Source organism: Astatotilapia calliptera, chromosome 3 (assembly GCF_964374335.1).
Source record: "Astatotilapia calliptera chromosome 3, fAstCal68.1, whole genome shotgun sequence".
Classification (NCBI taxonomy): domain Eukaryota; kingdom Metazoa; phylum Chordata; class Actinopteri; order Cichliformes; family Cichlidae; genus Astatotilapia; species Astatotilapia calliptera.
The window spans coordinates 79,030,211-79,055,420 of record NC_137424.1 but is presented as its reverse complement, the minus strand read 5'-3'; the positions used below and the strand labels follow the sequence as shown (position 1 = coordinate 79,055,420).

The following is a 25,210-nucleotide window of genomic DNA, read 5'->3' as shown; positions in this document are numbered from 1 at the left end:
TTACATGTAGATGAACTGCTGGACTTCCTCACTGTGTTATCTAGGGTGAACCATCTAGGGGGAGGGGGAGACTACCCTCTTCCTGACCAAGGATGTTCCTTTTGTGCTTTATGACCCTTTGATCAGCAGGACACACACACACACACACACATTGGAACTATAAAATAAAGACTGGGGCAGTCTCTGAGCGACAGTGGAGTCGCTATGCGGCAAGTGGCTGCAGTGTTCCGGGGAGGAGGAACGGGATGAGCTAGCCCGCCAAGTAGGGGTATGCGTGTCCGTATTCCCCTGGTTGTGGGAGGCGCTGCATCCCCTCATCATAGACTTTCTCGCCTCCACTCTCCAACTCCGCCCGCGACAGCAGCTGTCCTGTGTGCGTGAGCTGTCGCCAGAGCCATGCTGTACCTCTGTTTCCCCGCTGCCTCGTGAGCCAGAAGCGGTCAGAATCGGTACGGTGAGGCTCACCGCCGACACACCCTCGGCTAACGCTCCATCGGCTTCCGCATCCTCGCCATCGCCTGACTGCACTACGCGGCTCAAGGAGATGCCAGCTGCTATTGACTTTGGTGAGGAGGAGCGGCAGCAGGTATTACGGGCGTATCGCGAGGACGAGCTCCGCTGGAAGCCCTGGCTCATCCCCGAGGAGGAGTTTTCGCCAACTGCCCCGCCTCGCACCTGCCGCCCGCCCTCGCCGCCTCGATTGGACTACTCGTCCCCTGCTGCCTTTCTAGCGCGGACGTGGTTGGAGGAGGAGGAGCCGGTCGCCATGGACAGTCAGGTTTTGTCCACAGCCGCTTCAAGGGAAAAGCGGCGTTCTCGCCGCCGTCGCGCACTGCTTCGTCCTGTGTCGCCCCCCCCGAAGCATCCCGAGGACGCTGTTGGGGTCTTGGATGTCGATCTCAAGGAGCAGCAGCACGCCGCAGGCACACAACTAGAGGAGGAGTTCGGGAGGGAGCCGTGGCTCGCTCCTGATCATGACGAGCGCTCTTTCCAGGGAACTCGACTGGCTCTTGGGGGTCCCTGGAGCTGCCAGGGACTTCCACCGCTCACCCCGCCCGCTTCCACGGATAGAAAGAAGCTGCACTCTCGCCGCCGGCGCTCTGAGCCTCAGCCCAAGGAGGTCCCTCAGTTATCGCCATCTGAGGCTTTGACTTCCATCAGCCATCCAGTCGTGAGTACCACTGCCTTAGTTTCTGACATTGTATCTAGCCCCATAGCCAAAGACCTCAAGTCAAAGGAGAGTGTTTCAGGGGCTGCTGTGAATAAAGACTTCTTGTCTGACTGTGACCTGGCTGATTCGGCAGGTTACAGCATTCATGAACCAGTTAACAATCCTAACTGCAATAAAGATGACTGTGTCCTCAGCGTCATGACTTCTGAACCTGAATGTTGTTTTGATGCAAACAATAACTGTATTGCTCTTGAGTTGTTTAACCCTGGTACAGCAAGCTTTGAGCAGACTATTCCTGAACCTGGTACTATGAGCAACAGTTCTAATGTTGCCGTTAATGAAAATGTGTCTGTGCCCGCCGGCATTAACCTAGCACCCAGCTCTACACGGGTTTTTAGCGCAGTACAGGACAGATTGTTTGTAAAGTGCAACGCTGTAATAACCAACCCCCCATTGTTTACAGCCACCAACCATTGTACTTCTGTGTTGTGTCTTCCTACCACGTCAAAGGGGTTTACTGAGTTAACCAGTGATGAGGACGTTAAGTCCCACACGGTGAACCTGCAGTCGGTGGATTTCTCTGGAATAACGTCGGATGCTGGGAGTAATGGTTCAGACCCGAAGTATGCTGTATCATGTGACTTTCGAATTAATGTGTTGAAACCATCAGCGAGCAGCCCTAGTTGTGTGGGTGATCGAGAAGTAACTTCTGTTACCTCTGACAATTTAACAAATGCTACGCCACCTCATGCCAGGTTTGAAACGTTGTGTGAACAAGTTACCGGGTCTGAAGAGAGACTGCCTAGCTTTCCTCAGGAAGCGACTAAAGACTGTTTGTACTGCGCTGAGGTCTCTGGAGAGGTGGGGGCAGCAGCTGTCCAGTCCGCACCCGTCCTAGTTCCGTCCCAGACTCCTCCTATAACGGAGGTGAGTGACTGTGCTTTTTCCTCTCATGAGCCTGTCATAGTGGAGTGTACTGGGTTACCCTTTTATGGGCCCCGCTACGAAGAAACTGGTGCCAAAGACCGCTCTACCATTAACCATGATTTCATAGACATCCATGCTGTGGCCGACCTAACTCTGGATAAGACTAAGGGCCAGTCAGAGTCGTGTTGTGATAATGAAAGGGTTGTGTGTAACAGTTTTGATGAAGCGCACAATGAAATCACAAACCATGTTTTTGACTCTGTAGAATTCAGGGCTTCTTCTAGTGCTGCTCCCATAGCCGCACCACATGAAGCCCAGGTTCATGAGACAGCGAAAGGAGTTCACACGTCAGCTGTACAGGCTGCTTCTCAGCCTACTGTGAATGGCGTGAGCTTTCTCTCCGCCTCAGACTGCCTTCTGCTTCAGCCGTCTCTTCCAGCCGGAGGGCCCGAGGAGCCTGTACAGCCTCACGCCATGTCAGCCGGAGGGCCCAAGGAGCCCGTTCAGCTTCACGCCATGTCAGCTGGAGGGCCCGAGGAGCCCATCCGGCCTCACGCCACGTCGGCTGGAGGGCCCAAGGAGCCCGTCCAGCAACCTTCCTTGTCAGCTGGGGGTTCAGGAGAACCGCACCAGCCTCATGTCTCGTCAGCTGGAGGGCCCGAGGAGCCCGTCCAGCAACCTTCCTTGTCAGCTGGGGGTTCAGGAGAACCGCACCAGCCTCATGCCTCGTCAGCTGGAGGGCCCGAGGAGCCTGTCCAGCAACCTTCCTTGTCAGCTGGGGGTTCAGGAGAACCGCACCAGCCTCATGCCTCGTCAGCTGGAGGGCCCGAGGAGCCCGTCCAGCAACCTTCCTTGTCAGCTGGGGGTTCAGGAGAACCGCACCAGCCTCATGCCTCGTCAGCTGGAGGGCCCAAGGAGCCCATCCAGCACCATGCCACGTCTGCTGGGGGGCCCGAGCCACCCGTCCAGCACTATGCCACGTCTGCTGGGGGGCCCGAGCCGCCCATCCAGCCATCTTCTGCTTTTGCTACGCCTGGTCCGGCCTCTGCTTCTGCCTGTGCTTCACCTGGTCCAGCTTCATCAGAGTCTTCATCCTCGCCTAGTCCAGCTTCTGCCTGTGCTTCGCCTGGTCCTGCCTCGCCTGGTCCGGCCCCGCCATCGCCTGATCCGGCTTCGGCTTCTGCTTCGCCTGGTCCAGCTTCGGCTTCTGCTCCTGCGTCGCCGTCGCCTGGTCCAACCTCTGCGTCAGCTCCTGCTTCGCCGTCGCCTGGTCCGGCCCCCGCATCGCCACCGTCTGGTTCTGCCTCGTCTGGTCCTGCCTCGACTGGTCCTGTGCCCACCGGGCCTCGGCCAGTGCGCCTGACACTGGAGAGCCACCGCTGCCTTCCGCGCGGTCGGCCCCCTGAGCTGCTTCGCCGTCCCCTTCACCGCCGCCGTTGCCTTCCGCACGGCTGGCCTCCTGACCGGCTCTGTCACCTGTGGCGCCCGCCTGGTCGGTCCCCCGACCGTGTGACCCTTGAACTCTTGTGCCCGTGGGCTCCGGGTCGGCCTCCTGAACTGCACCGCCACTGCCTCCCGCATGGACGGCCTCCTGATGGGAGATGGCATGGCCTGTTGGGTTGCCAACCCCCGGGTCGGCCGCCTGAACTCATAAACTATGGGCTGGTGTGTTGCCGCCCTCCAGGCCGACCCCCTGAGCTATGTTTGGACTGTTGTCACGTGCTCCGGTGTTTTTTGTTGGCTGTTTTTTCTTTCTTGTTCTGGTCCCTCCGTCCTGGTCCCCCGCCGCCCGCCCGGGCTCGGTGGTCTGTTTCTTTTGGTTTGGGGCTGTCTGGATCCAGCCCTTGGTGGGGGGGTGGTGTCATGGTCCTGGGTCGTGTGACCCAGTGTGTTATGCTTAACCTATTTTGATGTTTATTGTTTGCTTAGGTTCTTTAAGGTAGTCCAGTCCTTTTTGTAATTATGTTACCCTTGCATTACGTCTCCCTTGCCCTTCGTGTGGTTATGTTTGTGTGTCTTGTACTGTCAAGTTCATGCTGTCAGTTATGTCACCTCCCCCTGTACTACGTCTCCCCGGTTCATGTCTCATGTTTCCTGTTTTACTTTGAAGGCCTGCATTCACTGTCTGTGTATTCAGCTCACTCCTCCTGTCCTGTCGTTAAGTTCATGCGTGTCAGCTGCGTTCCCATGTGTGGCCACTTCCCCTGATCATCCCTCATGTGTATTTAGTCTCTGTGTTTTTTACAGTCTGTGTCGCGTCGTCTGTGTTCCCACCCTCCATGTTTCCATGCCCGGTCTGTTGCATTCTAAGTCATAGCCTTACCTTAGTTCATTCCCAGTTTAGGTTTCTGTTTAGTTATTGCTTTTGTGCTGCCCTTATTCTTGTTTGTTTCTCTTGCGTTACCAGCCACAATAAAAGGCTCGCTTTTGTTTAAAGTTCACTCCCGTCTGCTCACTTGTGTTCGCACCTGGGTCCACCACTCACACCACCGCACGGTCTGTCACAGCGGACCGTTACAGTAGTAATCTCCCGAGAAATCTTCAGAGGCCCAGTGAGAAGCGAGAACCATTCCAGGCACAGCTGACAGCCCAGACAGTGGTTGAGGTCAAAGGTCAAGCTGTTTGGGGCCCATCATGAGATCAGACTTTGGAGCCACAGCAAGGACCATGAAACTGCGTTGGAATGAGAGCTGTGCCAAAGGGGCTTTCCAGAGGCCAACAGAGGAGATTGTGGACAACAGGCGGGCACCTGAAGGATGAGGGGAGCATGCCAAGCTCCAGAGGGAGTCTAAGGATGGCATCATGATTCTGTGAAAGCACAGGAACCAGAAGCTATGGTGGTGATGACAGCAGTTTCCTATGAACATCACCTAATGCTGTGTCACTATACTGAGCATACGATGGCACACTGAAGACTGCTGGGATCATAACAGCAGTAAGATAACTGGACCCAGCACCCCCAAGACAGCACATTAGAGAAATCTCACACTTGGTTGTTTCAGTGGTGAGGGGGGAGTGCTGATTGAGCCCCCGTAGGGTAAGCTCGCACTTCAACCTCCAGCCTCTGATCAACTCGCAAGACCACATCCATCCGTGAATGAACAATGCCTGGTACCGTTATATCCACGACAGAACAAAAGCAGAATCGACAAATACAGACTATTATGTCTGTTCCCATCTACCCAGCACGGCAACTATATGTTTCCTGGACCAACTCCCAGGGAAGAACTACTCTATGATACTAGCAGAGAAAGGGGACTTTGTGTCTTTTTCAACAACACATGCTGCACTTACATACTGGACGATGTACACTCATTAAACATGACTGACACCTTGAATGTTTTGAGACAGATCCAGCAGGCCCAAAATCAGGACTATGTAAGTGATACAAGTGACTGGTTTTCTTGGCTTTACACTGGCTCCTGGTTACAGGTGCTAAAAAAGACTACTCATCGGAGTTGGGATATTTTTACTTTTATTTTGTATCTTTGTAACGTGTATATTGCCATGCCTAAAACTCATGATTAACCGCATAATATTTTCTACTGTTGCTGCATACATAGCCATGACAAGTGATGTTGATGATGACCCCGACCTGTTGGAACATGAAGACTTTGTGTGATTAATGATGATGTGACAGAAAATGTACAACAAGATGTTACAAACTGATATCTCACTCTAAAGTTTTACTGACAACAGGAGGGAATGTCAATGGAAAATTGTACTTATTAGTCAGTATAATTTTTTAGTGATATAAGTTTGTATATGGTAGAATACTGCATGTAATCATTAGTATTAGTTAGTGGCATAGGGAAAGAATGTCTCACCCTAGGGGGCCTGTAACACTTCAAGGTGCTTTAGCGTCCACCCCCACATCCTGGGAGCATGGGAAAGAGCTCGTACGTTGTTTTATTGTTTTATTGTTTTAACGTAGCCATGTCTGTTTAGTTTAAGTGCCTTCTTTACATGTAGATGAACTGCTGGACTTCCTCACTGTGTTATCTAGGGTGAACCATCTAGGGGGAGGGGGAGACTACCCTCTTCCTGACCAAGGATGTTCCTTTTGTGCTTTATGACCCTTTGATCAGCAGGACACACACACACACACACACATTGGAACTATAAAATAAAGACTGGGGCAGTCTCTGAGCGCGAGTCCCTGAGCCCTCACTCTCGTGCGAGAGCTCAGAGCTGCCCTTGCTAAGCAACAAGTAAAACTGTCTGTGTCTCTCATCTCTGAAGTCTTTACTGAAAAAGTGTTTAGAGAATATATTTCCTAACACCCTGGCTCACCTGTTGAGAAAGAAAAAAGAAAACAAGCAGAGGAAGACTAGAGCAATAGCAACAGCCGCCAGCTGTGCCTGAGTGACCGAGTCCCAGGCCGAGGGGCCGAGGGCACCCCACCCCCGAAGTGGCCCGAGCGAGCCCCAGGCTCCAGGCCCCGATAAGCAGCCACCAAGGAGTGAGCCGGTGTGTACCTGGACGCTGTTAAAATCTCCCAATTCTTTTAATCTTTGGGCTGAAGGAAGGACAGTACTCAGTGTATAAATGCTCAATCAACAATCCTTTATTTCCATACAATTCAACACTTATGAGCACAAAACCATCCGGATGGGGAGAGATGCATGTAGAAGGTCACAGCAAGTCTCAAACTGGTGGAGGGTTACTAAAGCTCTTATAGCCTCTAGTGGCCCCCACCTAGTCGTAAAAGCCTAAACATTCACATTCTTTCTCTCACACGGCGCCTAAGTTATGACCTCGGCTCCCTGTCTTTCTGCTCTCTGTAAAGATGGGGCTATGGAATGTGGTCTGTCTCTTCCATTATCAGCAAGGCCCTCTACACAGAACATTCTCTTCATGATTTAGCAGCATGAACTGTCAAGAAAACAGCGTAACACATTCACAGCAGATCAATGGTGGTGCACACCTGTCTACAAACATGGTCTTTGTTCTTTTAACACAAAAATATAATGGAAACTAAGCTACATACACAGCACACAATCTAGACTAAAGGAAATTATATGACCTACAGCAGTTAAAATAATTCAACTACTTTAACTACATATATAAGATAACATATGATAACAGAATAATCTCACAATGCCCACCCCCTGACACAAAGAACCACCAACGCACCGATGTCTGAGGGAGTCCGCCACTGGATATGAACTTTTTTCAAGACAGTGAATCTTGAAACCAGAGAAAAAATAGAGAGTTTTAACTTGTTCCATTGGCAGATTTTTTTCACTTGTTTCAAGCTAAAATGTTTATTAGAATTCAAATTTAGACAGAAATAAAGTGAATAATATTATTTTATTATCACGTTGATGCAGCACATGGTTCAGTTAGCTTTGTATAAACATGTGTTAGAAATCTTCTTCAATCAGCTCTTTTTACTCTCATTTCACAGCCAGTACTTTTTACTTTTACTTGAGTAAAGAAGTTGAATTAGTACCTGGAGTATTTTTAACAGTAGTAATTCTACTTCAGTACACACTGTGTGTACTTTTACCACCTGTGTCTGAGACCTCCTTCAGGGTCCACCTGAAGCTCTCAGTCTGCTGTGGAAAAAGGAAATCCAGGTGAGTTTCTCCTGATCACCTGAGGCCGTCATTACTGTGTGAACCCACACACCACTCCTCACTCCTCCCACCCGCTGCACACAGTCACTGAGTACAGACCGGCTGATTCCTGTAAAGGGAGAGGCAGGAAGAGGCGGAGCAACACCTGAAAAACAAGAAGCTCAACGTCATTTTGCAGAAGTGAAAGTGTGAGAGAGCAGCAGCAGAGCTGCAGTCGAGTCCTGTTTGTCTCTAAAAGAAGATTCACTGGAGTCCATCAGGTTTTTCTCAGCAACAGTGGTGAGTGCAGCTGATCACACTTCCTGCTTCTACACAAATCTTCACTCTGTTCACTTCATCAGGACTCATCACAGTCACACTGGATCCATAGAAATCTGCTCATGTAACCACAGATCCACTGTAGGAGCATCGAGCTGCTGCTTCAGTCTCACTGTGGCTCTGCTCAGGACGGTGGACTCAGGCTGTGCTCTGGACTTCAGACTGACTCCACACTTCCTGGTTATTCATCACTTCCTGTTCCTATTAGATTGATTCTGGATCTGATTGATCATAAGGATTACAGACGTGAAAACACCTGTTTATTCTTTATTGATATAAAGAGTTTGATACTGTAAACCAGCAGATTTTGGTCAGTACTTCAAAAAGTCATTCACACATTTTACAAAGATTATCTGACTTAGTGTATCCTGTAAGAGTCACAGATGTTCCTCAATCATTCAGAAAACAGTCGATGCTGCACTTTATAACTTTGTGTGGAAAAAATGAATCTCATTATTTAGACAGATGTGTTTGAATCATCCTGATAATCAGGCTTTAAACATGTCAGAGTTCCACACATCAGCTGTGATATTCAAGCTGACCTGGATCAAACATGTCATCAGACACAAACATAGATGATGCTGTTTAATCCCAAAGCTTATTTAAACAAACTGGAGGACAGAATTCCTCCTTAAATGTGATTTTGATCAAATCCACTGGTCTCATTTTCACACACAGGCTTTATCATGGTGGCTTCTTCTCTACTAACAGCAACCTTTGATTTGGACAAACAAACATATGAAACACAAAAATAAATCAATGTTTTCTGAGGATCCAGAATAACATGAATGATGTATCCCAGCGAGTGACTGGGAAAGTTCATCTTCTTCCACATCCTGAGTTTGTGAGGAGCTGTGATGTTCCAGTATCTGTGAGAGAAAACAGGACAGTTTTTACTGACGCACAAATGGACCAAATACAGACACCTCTGAATAAACATGTTCTCATCAATGCCATTAAAATACTGGATCAACAGTTAATAACACATTTCTGAGGTTTGTGATTCATCGTCCTCCTCACTGTCAGCTCTACTGGAACAGTCACTGTTTAATATTAATGGCTCGTTGATCTGGACGTACAATAAGAAGTATTCAGTCACCAACAAGGTCGAAGTTTACTTCACAGTAATTGATGGAAAATATCCAACAAACTGATTTATTCAAGTATACAAATGATCTGGATGAATCTTGGACCTTCTGTAAAACAGAGAAACAATTTCACATCTTTGTAACGACTGTATTTATCTTCATCCCCAAACGTTGATCCTGTCCATCTGGACGCTGCACTGTACAGCAGACACTACGATGTTAGGTTTGTGTTTGGATGAACCAGTTTGTGTCTGAGTGTGTTGCTGGGTCTCCACCAGTTACTCTGAGAACTGAAGAAGCTTCTCTGATGAAACGTGAAACACCATGTGGACACAACTTCTGCAAAACCTGCATCAGTCAGCACTGGGACACTAATGGCAGAAAGAAGTGTCCTATGTGTAACAGAGTGTTCAAGAGACGACCTGAACTACACATCAACACTTTGTTCTCTGAGATGGTTGCTCAGTTCAGACGTGACGCTCAGCAGAAAGCCAGCAGCAGCAGCTCAGAGCAACAAGCTGCCAAACCAGGAGAAGTTCCCTGTGACGTCTGCACTGGAACCAGACTGAAGGCCCTGAAGTCCTGCCTGGTGTGTCAGACCTCCTACTGTCAGACTCACCTGGAGCCTCATCTGACAGTGAAAGGCCTGAATAGACATCAGCTGGTTGATGCTGTGGAGAACCTGGAAGGCAGGATGTGCACGAAGCACGATAACCTTCTGCAGCTGTTCTGTAAGACCGACCAGACATGTGTCTGCATGCTCTGCCCTGTTTTAGAGCACAAGAACCACGAGTTTGTTCCTCTGAGAGAAGAATATGAAGGAAAGAAGGCAGAGCTGGAGAAGACAGAGGCTGAGATTCAGCAGATGATCCAGAAGAGACGACTGAAGATTCAGGAGATCACAGAGTCGGTGAAGATGAGTAAAGATGCTGCAGACAGACAGAAAGCAGAAGGTGTTCAGGTCCTCACGGCTCTGAAGGAGTCTGTTGAGAGACGCCTGAAGGAGCTCATGAAGGAGATCGAAGACAAACAGGAAGCTACAGAGAAACAGGCTGAAGGTCTCATCAAAGATCTGGAACAGGAAATCTCTGAGCTGATGGAGAGAAGCTCTGAGGTGGAGCAGCTCTCACGCTCTGAAGACCACCTCCACCTCCTCCAAAGCTTCTCCTCCCTGAAAGCTGCTCCACCCAGCAAGGACTGGACAGAGGTCAGAGTTCATCCACCATCGTATGAGGGGACTGTGGGGAGAGCTGTGGCTCAGCTGGAGGAGACAGTCTGGAAACCCATGAAGAAGAAGCTGTTTGAGGCTGAGCTGCAGAGGGTGCAGCAGCATGAGGTGGATGTGACTCTGGATCCTGATACAGCTCATCCTAAACTCATCCTGTCTGATGATGGAAAACAAGTTTATCATAGTGATGTGGAGAAGAATCTTCCAGACAACCCAGAGAGATTTTCTTACTATGGTATGGTTTTAGGAGAGCAGAGTTTCTCTTCAGGCAGATTTTACTTTGAGGTTCAGGTTAAAGGAAAGACTGACTGGGATTTAGGAGTGGCCACAGAGTCGATCAACAGGAAGGGAGACATCACACTGAGACCTCAGGATGGTTTCTGGACTGTAGGGCTGGTAAATGGAAATGAGTACGAAGCTAATGCTTCCCCTCTAGTCCCCCTCTGTCTTCATCCTGGTCCTGAGAAGGTGGGGGTGTTTGTGGATTATGAGGAGGGTCTGGTCTCCTTTTATGATGTAGGTGCTGCAGCTCTGATCTACTCCTTTACTGGCTGCTCCTTCACTCACAAACTCCACCCATTCTTCAGTCCCTGTACCAATGATGGAGGTGAAAACTCTGCACCTCTGATCATCTGTCCTGTCAATCAAACTGATCAACGACTGATTTAATTGGATGAATGATTGATTATTCTTATCTGTGATTTATCCAGATTTTCTTGACTGAGTTTACAATTTACTAGAACTGCCAAAAACACATGAATAGAAACAAATGATGAAGGATCCACTTCAAGGAAAGTGGAAAAGCCTGTGCTAGCTGCTGTTTGCAGCTGGCACAGTCTAACAGAGGCTAATACTAACGCTAGCCAACAGTTTAGCATTTCGTCGACAGCTCACCTCAGCATGGCTGTCCTCGGTCAGCAGTGAGCTTTATTAACTTGCACAAAGTTTTACACCCTGTTTGAGAGTAAATAAAAGTGGACATTTCTCAGCTCCAGCATTGACAGCTGAGGTAAACGGTGGACTGACAGCTTATCCACAAAATGGGAAAAACTCCGGTCCAGAATCCGGTCCAGTCCTCGTGGCAGTAAAAACTGTAATCATGCATACATGCTTTTGTCACACCTGACCATTTTGTACAATATAATTGAAGTTTTGATTTAAAAATTTAGCAGACGTGAACGAGCAACATTCCTGATGAGGCTGATCAACGCTGTTCAACTAGAAGCCTACGTGGATGATATCCCAGCCTACACATCCCCCTGAACTGAATTGCCTCAGTGAAATACTTGCTCACTCACACCAAACTTCATTAAATGTGAATGTGTTACCTTGCTGGTTCCCAGTTGCAGCTTAAGTGCATCCAATATTAGATTTCCCAGCTTTTCAAACACACCATGAGCTGTTAACCATATAAAGATTTCCTGATGTTGTATCTCCAATAACAGGTCACGGCATTTCGCTCTCGAGGCAGCCAGTGCCCTCCCTGCAGTCCCAAAAGGTTGATTCGGTTCATCTTGACACACACCTTTTTTTTCTCTTTTTCCTTTCCCTGGATCACCTGTTGAGAAAGAAAAAGGAAAACAAGCAGAGGAAGACTAGAGCAATAGCATAAACAACATCACGATGATCTATGTGACTATAACAGTAAATACTAAATATTAAACATTATTGTGAAGCACATAAGATCAACAGAACACAGTGTGCTTTGAGGTAGGAGCCAAAAAGGGTGTAGTTTGTGGGTGTGATCACCCGTGTGTACACCTGTGAGCATGGACGCGCTTGTTTTTAAAAGGTTCCTTCATGTAATGATCTGCTAGAGGGTGTGGGGGGGCCACAGCCCCGTCCTCCAGGATATGAAGCAGGTATGGAGGAGATCAAAACTCCAGACATCCAGAGGCCCTCAGAACACAAGAGACCAAGGAAGACCAACAGAGGGGCAGCCGCGCCACTGTCCCAGAAAGAGCTGAGGAGAGTCCCAGATGAGGGCTCACTCAGCAGCCGCGGAGCAGAAGCCAGGGTGGATTGCAGTGACGCGCCCGTGAGCTCCGCCGGCAGCCAGCCGTGCCTGAGTGACCGAGCCCCAGGCCGAGAGGCCAAGGGCACCCCACCTCCGAAGTGGCCCGAGCGAGCCCCAGGCTCCAGGCCCCGATAAGCAGCCACCAAGGAGTGAGCCGGTGTGTACCGCGACGCCCATCCCCAGACACAAAGAACCACCAACGCACCGATGTCTGAGGGAGTCCGCCACCGGATATGAACTTTTTTCAAGACAGTGAATCTTGAAACCAGAGAAAAAATAGAGAGTTTTAACTTGTTCCATTGGCAGATTTTTTTCACTTATTTCAAGCTAAAATATTTATTAGAATTCAAATTTAGACAGAAACAAAGTGAATAATATTATTTTATTATCACGTTGATGCAGCACATGGTTCAGTTAGCTTTGTATAAACACGTGTTAGAAATGTTCTTCAATCAGCTCTTTTTACTCTCATTTCACAGCCAGTACTTTTTACTTTTACTTGAGTAAAGAAGTTGAAACAGTACTTGGAGTATTTTTAACAGTAGTACTTCTACTTCAGTACACACTGTGTGTACTTTTACCACCTGTGTCTGAGACCTCCTTCAGGGTCCACCTGAAGCTCTCAGTCTGCTGTGGAAAAAGGAAATCCAGGTGAGTTTCTCCTGATCACCTGAGGCCATCATTACTGTGTGAACCCACACACCACTCCTCACTCCTCCCACCTGCTGCACACAGTCACTGAGTACAGACCGGCTGATTCCTGTAAAGGGAGAGGCCGGAAGAGGCGGAGCAACAGCTGAAAAACAAGAAGCTCAACGTCATTTTGCAGAAGTGAAAGTGTGAGAGAGCAGCAGCAGAGCTGCAGTCGAGTCCTGTTTGTCTCTAAAAGAAGATTCACTGGAGTCCATCAGGTTTCTCTCAGCAACAGTGGTGAGTGCAGCTGATCACACTTCCTGCTTCTACACAAATCTTCACTCTGTTCACTTCATCAGGGTCTAGAGCGCCACCTCATTTCTCCATGGTGCCACTTAGGCTACGTCCACACTCGCCCGGATAGATTTGAAAACAGCGCTCCGCGTCCACACTAGTGTTTTCAGTCGTTTTCACAGAGTTGTGCGTCCACATTAAGACGGCTGAAAACGCTTACGTTCCAGTCCTGCGCATGCGTGAAACGCAAGACGATTCAACCGGTCTCATTTCTGTCTGCCGCTTATTCACTTTCCAGCTGTTTGAAACGTCGCAGCAGAGGTGAGCAGCGTGATAGGAGTGGATGTAGCTGTGGGTAATGAGAAAAGATGAAAAGAACGATTGATAACTTTTTCGTTAAGGCCGGTGCTCTGACACGGAGCCATCAACCTCTCAGTGTCTAACACTGGTCTGCGGACGGCATCAGATAATGAGCCACATTAGATGGACTCTGAGCCCACTGACAGTAAAAGGGTGAAGTGTAGACATTTGGAAGAGAGCGGCCTGACCAGTTTCTCTGACTATGATACTGTAAAGCTGACAACATGATGCATTTACTGTGGTGAGTGTGCAAAGACCATGGCAGGTGTTGTGCCGAGGTAGGGATCCCCAACAGGATCTGTTTCCCTGCGTCAGGAACATCGGCTGGGCAGGGAAAGCGGACCCAACGCACTCCGCCTCCATCACGACCAACTAGACGTGGAAGGAGTGATGTTTTAGTGACAACATGAAAGATGAGTGTGACCGTTCAGTTTGTGGGTTACAACAGAAAATGATACATTTATTGTTCTCGTGTGTTATCGGACGGGATCATTTTAACAAACCGAGGACATTTTCCTGATAATTATCTGTATCCTCCTGTAACTTTACTGTTTAAAGAGCTAAAACCTCCAACATTTCAGGATCAATAAGTCCTTATAAGACGTGTTAGTGAGCTAAAAATCAAGAATGTGGGATACTGTTTGTCTGTGTCAGCCAAACAACTTCACATCTTTGTAACCACTGTTAAAAAGATGTTCATCCTGTTGATCCTGTTCATCTGGACGCTGCACTGTACAGCAGACACGACGTTGTTCAGTTTGTGTTTCAGATGAACCAGTTTGTCTCTGAATGTGTTGCTGGGTCTCCACCAGTTACTCTGACAACTGAAGGTTCAAGATTTTTATTTTGACATTTGCACACAGGACCAACAGTCCATGCACAGTGGAATACTTGTGCAGAGCTTTCCAAGTCAAATCACACTTTAACAATATAAAGACAGAAAAAGCAGAAGGATAGAAATGAAGTCCGGAGTAGGGTAGTCGTACTATTTTCTATATACAAAGAAAAAGAAGAAAATGTACAGAGAGTGTGTAGTTCTCTACCTCTTATCGCACTCACAGTGTTGCACATTTGTTCCACAGATCTGTTTCACAAGTCTGTTGTGAGTGTATTGCCCGATGGTCAGTGAACCGATGATACATTCAAAATGAGGTTAAGTAGTGCTGTGTTATTTTAAGTGTTCAGTGTGTTTTTGTTTGCCGTCAGTCTGACAGTTGTGGGGAAGAAGCTGTTGAAGAATCGTGTTCTGTGTGTGATGCTGCTGTCCGCTCTGTTGTGTCTGATATTGTATGTGCAGCTTTGTATGTGCAGGTCCATGGATGCAAGTGTTGGTCCCATAATCCTCTCTGCAGACTTTATGACTCTGCAGAGCCTTCCTCTCTGTCTGTGTAGTGTTTCCATACCAGACAGTGATGCCTGCGGTGAGGATGCTGTCTATCAGTCCTCTGCAGGCCTGGGTGAGAGGGTGGTGGTTCATGCCAGCTTTCCTGAGCAGCCGAATGAAATAAAGCCTTTGCTGGGCTTTTTTCACAGTTGCTGTGGTGTTGAGAGTCCAGCTCAGGTCTGATGTAACCTGCAGTCCCAGGAATCTGTGGCTGTTTGCCCTCTCCACCTCCGTCCCTTTGACGATAAGAGGCTGCAGGGGAGGGAGTTCTTCCAAAAGTGCAGTATTCATTCCTTGGTCCGTGTTGAGGATGAGGTGAAGAAGCTTCTGTGATGAAAAGAAACTTAAAGAAGTCCAGACGCTTTTCTCTCCAAGCTCCTCAGACTACTGACGCTTGTTTCTCTCTTTGTAAAATGAAATTTAAAGTGAATTTTGAATCAAATGTTTCTCTTCTTTCTCCCTCAGAGTGCAGACATGTCTGCTGCCAGCAATCTGCGATCTGAAGATCAGTTTCTGTGCTCCATCTGTCTGGATGTGTTCACTGATCCAGTCTCTACACCATGTGGACACAACTTCTGCAAAACCTGCATCAGTCAGCACTGGGACATGAGTCAGAGCTGTCAGTGTCCCATGTGTAAAGAGACTTTCTACACTCGACCTCAGCTGAAGATCAACACTTTGTTCTCTGAGATGGTTGCTCAGTTCAGACGTGAAGCTCAGCAGAAAGCCAGCAGCAGCAGCTCAGAGCAACAAGCTGCCAAACCAGGAGAAGTTCCCTGTGACGTCTGCACTGGAACCAGACTGAAGGCCCTGAAGTCCTGCCTGGTGTGTCAGACCTCCTACTGTCAGACTCACCTGGAGCCTCATCTGACAGTGAAAGGTCTGAAAAGACATCAGCTGGTTGATGCTGTGGAGAACCTGGAAGGCAGGATGTGCATGAAGCACGATAACCTTCTGCAGCTGTTCTGTAAGACCGACCAGACATGTGTCTGCATGCTCTGCCCTGTTTTAGACCACAAGAACCACGAGTTTGTTCCTCTGAGAGAAGAATATGAAGGAAAGAAGGCAGAGCTGGAGAAGACAGAGGCTGAGATTCAACAGATGATCCAGAAGAGACGACTGAAGATTCAGGAGATCACAGAGTCGGTGAAGATGAGTAAAGATGCTGCAGACAGACAGAAAGCAGAAGGTGTTCAGGTCCTCACGGCTCTGATGGAGTCTGTTGAGAGACGCCTGAAGGAGCTCATGAAGGAGATCGAAGACAAACAGGAAGCTACAGAGAAACAGGCTGAAGGTCTCATCAAAGATCTGGAACAGGAAATCTCTGAGCTGATGGAGAGAAGCTCTGAGGTGGAGCAGCTCTCACGCTCTGAAGACCACCTCCACCTCCTCCAAAGCTTCTCCTCCCTGAAAGCTGCTCCACCCAGCAAGGACTGGACAGAGGTCAGAGTTCATCCACCATCATATGAGGGGACTGTGGGGAGAGCTGTGGCTCAGCTGGAGGAGACAGTCTGGAAACCCATGAAGAAGAAGCTGTTAGAGGCTGAGCTGCAGAGGGTGCAGCAGCATGAGGTGGATGTGACTCTGGATCCTGATACAGCTCATCCTAAACTCATCCTGTCTGATGATGGAAAACAAGTGTATGATAGTGATGTGAGGAAGAAACTTCCAGACAACCCAGAGAGATTTTCTTACTATGCTATGGTTTTAGGAGAGCAGAGTTTCTCTTCAGGCAGATTTTACTTTGAGGTTCAGGTTAAAGGAAAGACTGAGTGGGATTTAGGAGTGGCCACAGAGTCGATCAACAGGAAGGGAAACATCACACTGAGTCCTCAGGATGGTTTCTGGACTGTAGTGCTGAGAAATGGAAATGAGTACATAGCTTGTGCTGACTCTCCAGTTGATCTCTGTCTCCATCCTGGTCCTGAGAAGGTGGGGGTGTTTGTGGATTATGAGGAGGGTCTGGTCTCCTTTTATGATGTAGGTGCTGCAGCTCTGATCTACTCCTTTACTGGCTGCTCCTTCACTCACAAACTCCACCCATACTTCAGTCCCTGTTTCAATGATGGAGGTAAAAACTCTGCACCTCTGATCATCTGTCCTGTCAATAACATTAATCGATCCCTTTCATTGGAAGAATTGCTTGATTTCTATTTTGAATAAATGAACATATTGAGTGTAAATCCTCTACAGTCTCCATGTTTCTATAGAATCTGATCATCAGGACTCTGATTCACACTTTGATTCTCATGGAGTTTGATTTGAACAGAAGAAAAGTTGAATCAGGAAATGTTCCCACTGATGGAGACTCGAGCTGAAGAGCAAATATCAGAGAACAAATGTCCAAAAGCTTCATTTCCAATAAAGTTTGTTCAATGCTTTGAGTGAATCCAGACTCATGTGTGGCTGTTATACGGAGCATCAGAGTCCAGCTGAGTTATGTTGGATACAAACTGCTTATTTTGGCTCTGTGAGGAGTTTTGTTCACTGAAAACTGATGAGACGGATAATATTCAAAGAACTCTGTAGAGATTCATGCATCCATGTTCTCCACCTGCAGGTGTGGAGGAGAAAGGTGGAGCACAGACTGCTGCATCCTTCCAGTCACATCATTTTGATGATTATATTTGCTTCTGTAGGCTTCCTCAGAGTGAGGCTGAGAGCGGCAGGCCCAGCTGGAGTCTGACCCGTGTCACACAGTGGAGGTCAAACCTTCTGTGCCACAAACACCAGATTAACCAGTTTCACTCATCATCCTTCTACTGTCAGATTTTACTGGTGCAGGTTTGATGAATCACCATCTGAGAACGTCTCTGATGTGGGCGCCACTCACAGGGATCACTTCCTGTAGAAGGGTCACATGACCTGTTATAGGCCCCTTTGTGATGATGACAGCGACGCCCCTTTCGTGTGAGGTTAAACCCAGAGAGCTTCGTGTGACCTCTGACCCTGATCACCAGCGTTAGGGTCAGTGAAGGTGAGATACCGTGTGACAGGAGGAACAATAAAGTTTTATTTGTACGTACACGTAGAACAGATGAAGTCAGAACGAAGCAGGTGGAGCTCAGTCAGGGTGGAGGTGCAGACAGGTGAGCTGAAGGGGAGGAGCCAGTCTGGTCAGGAACTCTGTTTCCTCGAGTGAACCTCCTCACCTCTGAAACACACACACACGACTCTGAAGGTTGCAGTCAGGGTGGTGAGGGTGGGGTTATCTTCTGGTCTCTGGTTGGTGTGTTTCCTGCAGGTGAGGCTGAGCAGCCGAATCATGACATCGCTGCTGCACAGACACAACAGGAAGTGGAGGAGGAAGTCGTCAGCGTCCCCGTCACACACCTGAGACAGACACAGAGGTTATGTCTCTGCAGACTCACGGCTCGGCCCTGTGGAAACGTCCTGCAGGACGCCTGTTTCTCTCTGTGGTGGCCCCCCCACAGCGTCCCCACCGTGCTTCACTGTGTGGACGCTGTTCTTTGGGTTGTAGCTGCATCTTCTTCTCGTTTCACCTCCACAGGACGTTTCAGTCTGCAGGTCTTCGTCCTCAGCAGTGTGGCTGAAGGTGTCTGCAGACGTGGAGCTCTGTGAGCTCACAGTGCGTCCCTGTGCAGCCTGTAGAGTCTTTGAAGTCTTTGCTCTGACAGGCTTGTTCTGTGCTGGGCGGCTCTTTGACTTTCTTCAGGTTTCCCTTCCTGACACTCTGATAACCTCAGATATCCACAACGTGAATCCTCACAAACATCTGTTTCTCTCTTTTCACTCAAACCTTCTGACGTTTTCACACCGACTGTAAATATGAAGAAAACCCTCAGTTTGACGCCACGCCCCCAAACCAGTTCAGCAGTAAAGTGTGAGCAGACGGAGCTGTTACCAGGATGTAAACAGGATGTGCCCTTTCACAGTTAAAGCCTCAGGAATAAAAACATGACCCGATCTTACATTTTTAAAGATAAAATAAAGTTTAAAGACGACGATGAGCACGTGACTCACCTGTGACTCACCTGTGGCAGGTAAATATATACACCTGACAGGTGCTACTGACCTGGCTCTGCCCACGAGGGAAGACTCTGATGTGACCTCTGACCCTGAGAGGTCTCTGAAGCCCCTCCCACTGAGCATCAGCCAATCCCAGCAGAGCAGGAACCAGAGCAGCTGAGAACCAGACGTGAGCCTCACCTGTCCCGTCAGTGGGGAGCATCAACTCAAACAAACAACAAATCAGTGGAGTTTACTGGTGTGTCATTCCGTTACAATCGAGGTGAGTGGCTGCAAATTTCCACCAGGTTCTTGAACCTCTTTCATATCCGCCCCAAGCAGGCCCATAATCTCTTCATCTGCTCCACTCACCTGGAGCTGATTTTTGGCAATCAGGCTGGAGATATTTAAGCCTCACACTGACGTTCCTTCTCCACCAGTTAGTCAGCTACTCCATGTTGGAGCTGGCTTTGCTTCCCTTGTTCTCGTGTGCCTTAGTTTTCCACGTCTCTTACTCTACCTTAAGCTCATCCCTTGGACCTCGAACAACTTACCTTCACTCTGGAAATCTCTCCGTGCCTCACCGGCCTGCCATCCCGCTCCATCCAAACCTGTGGAACGTAGATCAGCCAGCTCACACCATCCAACTCACCTGGACTCACACTGCCCCTCCCTCAAAGCGTTTTTCACTCCAACTCCCAGTGAGCTATAAATACAGCTAAACTTACCCTCTCCAGTGTTTCCCCTTCTTCTAACTCCGTTCTCCTGACAGCTAGACCTAAGCTGTCACGCTCCAGTTACCCTTCCAGCCCAATTTCCCAAGTTAACCTGTGCTAGACCAATAAATGTTGTTAAACCCTGTTTCTCCTCCAGGGTTCTGCTCAGTTCTGGCCCTCATGACACGTTCATTTAATCATCAGAATAACAGCACGCTGTTTTAATTTTTATATAAAGAAAGGATCCTGGACATCCTGACACTTCCTGAAAAGACAGGAAGTGATGTCACTCTACACTGCAAAGACAAAACTGGTGGCATAGTCACTGCTTATTTCTACTTTAATGGACAACTAACCAAAACAGAGCATCATGATTAATGTGCAGCAGTCTGATGAAGGTCTCTACTGATGAATTTGGATCATCTCCTCAGAGTTTTCTGAGGGTCAAAGGTCATAACACTGACATCACTTCCTGTATAAAGACAATCTGCTGAACTGATCATAAACTGACTGAACTTAGCTTTATCATGTCTCCTGCAGGTCCTCCAACCACAGCCTCCGTTACAACAACAAACACTCACACCACCTATTCTCCTCCTCCAGCTCTTTCTTCTTCCTCCTCCTTCATCATCACAGTCATGGCTGCTGTGGTTTTTCTGGCCGTTCTGGTTTTGGTTCAACTTCTATGAAAGAAACACAGAAGTATGAAGTCTATCAGACACTACATCAGTTCTTCTGGGTGAAGCAGCTGATTTAGCTGATTACACCTGAGACTAGAAGTTGTTTAACAAGTACACGTTTACCTGTTTTCTGACAGGTGATGTAAATGTGAGATAAAAACAGAACCAGAGGAAGAGAACTAAATATTTATATCTGCAAAGAGGTCATTAAGAGTAACTGTGTCTGTTTCTACATTGAAACTGTGACACTAACCTCTGTCCTGAAGGTCATTGACCGAATATTGATCATGTGAGTCATCACACGAGCAGAGGTGTGAATACAGGCGTAGGTCATTACAGGTGAACAGGTGAAGCCTCCATGAGACATTGATCTCAAGACTACTGAAAAACGTGATCTTCTTCACAGTGCTGCTTCAGCTCACTGACGTTTATCTACGTTATGCACAGCTCTCTGAAATCCCACCAACACATTTCATTCAATGTTAGGGTCTCGGCTTTGGACTATCGCAGCACCTCAATTTCAAAAATGGACAAATGAACAAAAGCATTTTGTTCTCAGACATTCAGACTGTCTCTAAACATTCTCAGTAAAAAAAAAATTACAAATAATCTGAGTTCAGAAACTCAAACTCAGTCCTTCACTCACTCATACACAACAACACTGACGTCGCCACACAGGTGAGAACGAAGGTAGGCTGGGCGTACCTGTATGTGGACTAACCACAGAGGTCCAGAGAATCATGAACAAATGAATTCATCTTTAGAAAGTGAACAAATCCTGACTGTGGTTTGTATTTATGCACCAAACAACAGTTGAGAGCAGCCAGTCTGTTGGGGGTCACTGGGTGGGGTACTCAAGGGTTCTTCATCCAGTGAATCTTTGGAGACTTTAGAGCTCATGTGGACAATGACAGTGAGACCTGGGTGGCGTGACTGGGCACATCATGCGAAGGCCCAGGTCTTTGGGGCCTACAGACACCACAAAAGAAGAAGATCAAATGGAAAATGAATGATGGAAACTGAGGTCAGAGCTGCAGACTTGCTGGTGAGGAGAGGTAATGATCTTCAGGCAAGGCAAGCGCTGTTCAGTCCTCTCCTCATCTTCCTCGTGCTCCTTTGTATATTCCATGTAGCATTAAAGGCACGAATGAGTTTAAACAGGTAAAGTCAGGTAAATGGATCCTGGTTATTGATTCAAAGTGACTAAAGTCAGTAAAGAATAAATGTTTAGGCTTTATTGTGTCAGTCAGACAAACATTAACAGTAACCTGTCTCTTCTATCAGACACAGAGATGAGTGATGACATCAGAAATAAACCTGAGTGCAAACAAAGGGAAATGTTTCTTCTGTGAGCTGTGTGACGTTAGCACTGACCAGCAGAGGGCGTCGGAGTCACATGATTGAAAATAAAGGCATAAATTGTCCAAAATTAACTTTCTTTATTTCTGTTCCCTTTATGTGTCTCCTTTCATCTTGCCTCCTTGTCTCCTCCCTCCTTCCACCATGTCTTCCCCACTCTCACATTCTTACTTCTCCAGTCTCATTGTTCCTTCCTCCTCTATGTATGTCTCCTTCATCGCTTCTTTACTCTTTTTACCCTTCTCTTCTTTCACTTTATCTCCTGCCTCCTCCTATGTTGCCTCTATCTTCTTGTCTCAAAGTTTCCTTCATCCTTCACTCCTCCTTCGTTGCCTACTCTCTCCTTGTCTCATTTATTTCACTCTTCTTTATTTTCTTCTTTTCAGTTTCCTCCTTGTCTCTCATTGGTTCCTGCCTCCCTGTCTCCTCCTCCCTTGACTGTGAGGATTCGTGAAATTGAAACATGTTCAACACAAACTGATTCTCCACACACATCTATGGGCTCAAATTGTGGTCATAAATATTTTGTACTTATAAATCTGACCAACTAGTTGTGAACTGAGTTTTGTAACCTTGTAAACCAAAATATCTAAAACATTTATGTTTGTGCATCTATAGATGCAAATTGGTGTGTGTGCAAAAAAGATTTGGGTTTTTTTTTTAAAGAAAGAAAAGAAAACTAATAATAACAATAATTATTATTGTTACCAGCCTAATAATAATTAGGCTGAAGAACCAACAATTTTAGCCCATAAGAACCATAAGAATGAACTACCTCCAGGACCTGAAGCTCAGTAAAGCACCCCTCCAACAGCCAAACCTATCTGTTCTCTCATTGGATTGTTAAATTTGTGATTGACATGACGTTAACCAATCAGCTGAAAGGAAGAAAAATTCGGTCAAAATTTGTACTTTGAGGTTGTGTGATCCCCTTACAGTCTGAGCACACCCTTCACTCCCCAATATTTAAATACGGGGACCACTACCCGAGTCTGAGAGTCAAGGGCCCCAGATATGCAACGTTGCAAAGGCCTGTCAACCAAGTGAGCCCTACAACATCGAGAGCATTCAGGAACTCAGAGTGAATCCCATCCACACCACAGGCTCTGCCACCAACCAGGTGTTTAATTGTGTGGATGCTTTAAGCATCCACACTATTGAGTTCCTGTTTCTCTTTAATCTTTATACTTTATTATTCTAGTTGCTTCCGTACACTTTTTGGCACTTAACTACTTCCACAATTTTCAGCCGATTTTCACCGTTCAAATTTTAAACTATTCTGCTATTTTTTGCTAATGCCGGATATATCTTTTGGTGCTCATAACTTCTATACTTTTTGAGATATTGAATTTTTTTTTGCAATATTTTTGCCCATTGAAATGAATGGAACACATTATCAATGTGGTCACTTATTTCTGCTCGCCGGGCTGAGCTGTGTTTTAGCTCAGTGAGATGAGCATCCGTTCTCAGACTGGGAGGCCCGGGTTCAAATCCCGCTTATGGCAACATTTCTTTCAGTTAACAGTTAAACTTTTTTAACTCTTTTCAACACAAATTTCAGCTTTTTGATCCCTTTTCAGCAGAATTTTCAGTTTTTTCACAACTTTTCAGCACAAATCCCAGCTTTTTCAGCTGTTTTCAGCAAAAACCTCTTCAGCAGAAATTCTGCTCATTCACCTCTTTTCAGCAGAAATTCTGCTGATTGAACTCTTTTCAGCACAATTTTCAGAATTCTCACCTCTTTTCTGCTCAAATTCTGCTTATTCACCTCTTCTGCAAATTTTTCAGCGTTTTCACCTCTTATTAGCACAAATCTCAGCTGTTTTCAGAAAAAAACCTCTTTTGAGCACAAATTCTGCTGATTCATTTCTTTTCTGCAAAGTTTTAGCCTTTTCACCTCTTTTCACCTCAATTCTCTGCAGCTTCTGCTCATTTCAGCAGAATTGTCAGTCTCTCCACCTCTTCTTTGTGAGAAAGAGTTTGGTGCAGTGAGATGAGTAGCTTCCTTGAGACTAGAACGGCCAGGTTCGAATCCTGCTCAGGGCAGCATTTTTTTTTTTCAACTTTTTTCAGCAGACAGCTTCAGCTTTAAAGCATCCACACTGCATTTTCGCAGGAAATGCAAATTTTTCTAGTTGCCTCATTGATTCCAGACTCACTTCCCTTACAGAAGATCATCTGTGGGATTAGGACGGCTTGAAAAAGTCTTCATACCCCTTGAAAATTTACACATTTTTTCACCTTAAAACCACAAACTTAAATGTTTTTATTTATGTTTTTAGTAATAGGCAGAGGCTAGCCTGTTTGGCACCCTGGGCGAACACTCCATTAAAAAAAGATGATCTGATGTCTTCTCTGCTTAATAAGGTAATTAAAGAAGCACTGACACATTTTTCTGTATGTTTTTACATAATTCCACCATTTCTGGTTATAGATGCAGAAACTTCATGAAATGAAAAATCTTCCTGATCACAACCTCAGTCTTTTTCTAAATGACTTCTGCATACTATTGTGAATAAAAATGAAATCTGAGATTTGCGAAACAGTTCTTTCTGTTGTTATTTATAATTTACGAAACCCCCAGATCTTGTGTAACTGGGTTTGTAAAGGCAGTTGTTCAAGCTCAGCAGCCTTGCAGTGACAGTCGGTCACGGGACTTTCATAGCGATCTGAAACTGCAGCTTCCCAGTGAGAAGCTTACAGGTAGTCACAGGGGTCATAATTTAATAAAAAGATTTACTCAATCTAGCCTTCCTTAGTTATTGTCTGTATCCTGTAAATGTTCTTTTATGTAGTTTTAATTATTTTATTTTATTGTTGAATAATCTCCTAGTCGAGTTGTGTTTGTATTTTCTTTTACATATTTTCACTGCACTGCAGCAAATTAGTGCGCTCCACCTGTTGGTGTCTTTATTGGCTTTTAATGTTTCCCTCCTATAAATGATCGTATTACTGTAAAACACTTTGGGGTACTGCTGGTTTTAAATGTGCTGTATAAATAAAGTTGTATTCTCTTTGTTATTTCCTGTTCTCAGAAGGAGCATTGAGCTGTTCATAGACTGCATAAACTGCAGTATTAGCAAACTGCACATATAATTTATGTCCACACAGGACTGTATGCTTGTCTTTCCACGTTCATATGTATATTTATATTTAGTCCCATGTCTCTGTATTCATCTGTGTATCTTAATAGTTTTGTTATCATATCTCTGTTTCTACACTCATTTTATGTTGTTTCTTGTATATTTGCTGCTATGATAACTCAGTTTCCCTCTGAGATCAATAAAGTTTCTCTGATTCTGGTGAAGACGAGTGTATTAGAAACAGCTCGTCCTTGTGGAGAAGCAGCAGCGTGACGAGCTGATGATGTTAACAGGGAAGTGGTGAAGCTGAAGGTATCACTCTGCTGTCGGTCTCCAACATGACAACATGCCGACTTCATCTGTCGCTCTGCTCCTCGGTGAGTCAAACCCTCCCTTCTTCA

At 46.6% G+C, this 25,210-nt stretch overlaps 2 protein-coding genes across 3 annotated transcripts; both read left to right on the top strand.

The window, feature by feature from the left end:
- The first annotated feature begins 9,415 nt into the window (after positions 1–9,415).
- On the top strand, positions 9,416–11,001 carry LOC145425912 (E3 ubiquitin-protein ligase TRIM21-like). Its single transcript, XM_080299371.1, has one exon. The coding sequence runs from the start codon at positions 9,481–9,483 to the stop codon at positions 10,981–10,983; it is 1,503 nt and encodes a 500-aa protein (XP_080155497.1). The 5' UTR covers positions 9,416–9,480; the 3' UTR covers positions 10,984–11,001.
- A 2,120-nt stretch (positions 11,002–13,121) lies between these two features.
- LOC113018175 (E3 ubiquitin-protein ligase TRIM21-like) lies at positions 13,122–17,391 on the top strand. Of its 2 annotated transcripts, none has more exons than XM_080299367.1 (2): positions 13,122–13,261; positions 15,468–17,391. In XM_080299367.1, exon 2 carries the CDS (start codon positions 15,477–15,479, stop codon positions 17,163–17,165), a length of 1,689 nt encoding a protein of 562 aa, XP_080155493.1. In that variant the 5' UTR covers positions 13,122–13,261; positions 15,468–15,476; the 3' UTR covers positions 17,166–17,391. The 2 variants fall into 2 exon arrangements, with proteins under 2 accessions (XP_080155493.1, XP_080155494.1); XM_080299368.1 differs by lacking the exon at positions 13,122–13,261 and adding an exon at positions 15,177–15,317.
- Positions 17,392–25,210: the final 7,819 nt, after the last annotated feature.

What these genes read in the sequence shown, in the direction of transcription:
- LOC145425912 (XM_080299371.1), top strand. Translation starts at nt 9,481, where the DNA reads ATGTGTAACAGAGTGTTCAAGAGACGACCTGAACTACACATCAACACT.
- LOC113018175 (XM_080299367.1), top strand. Translation starts at nt 15,477, where the DNA reads ATGTCTGCTGCCAGCAATCTGCGATCTGAAGATCAGTTTCTGTGCTCC.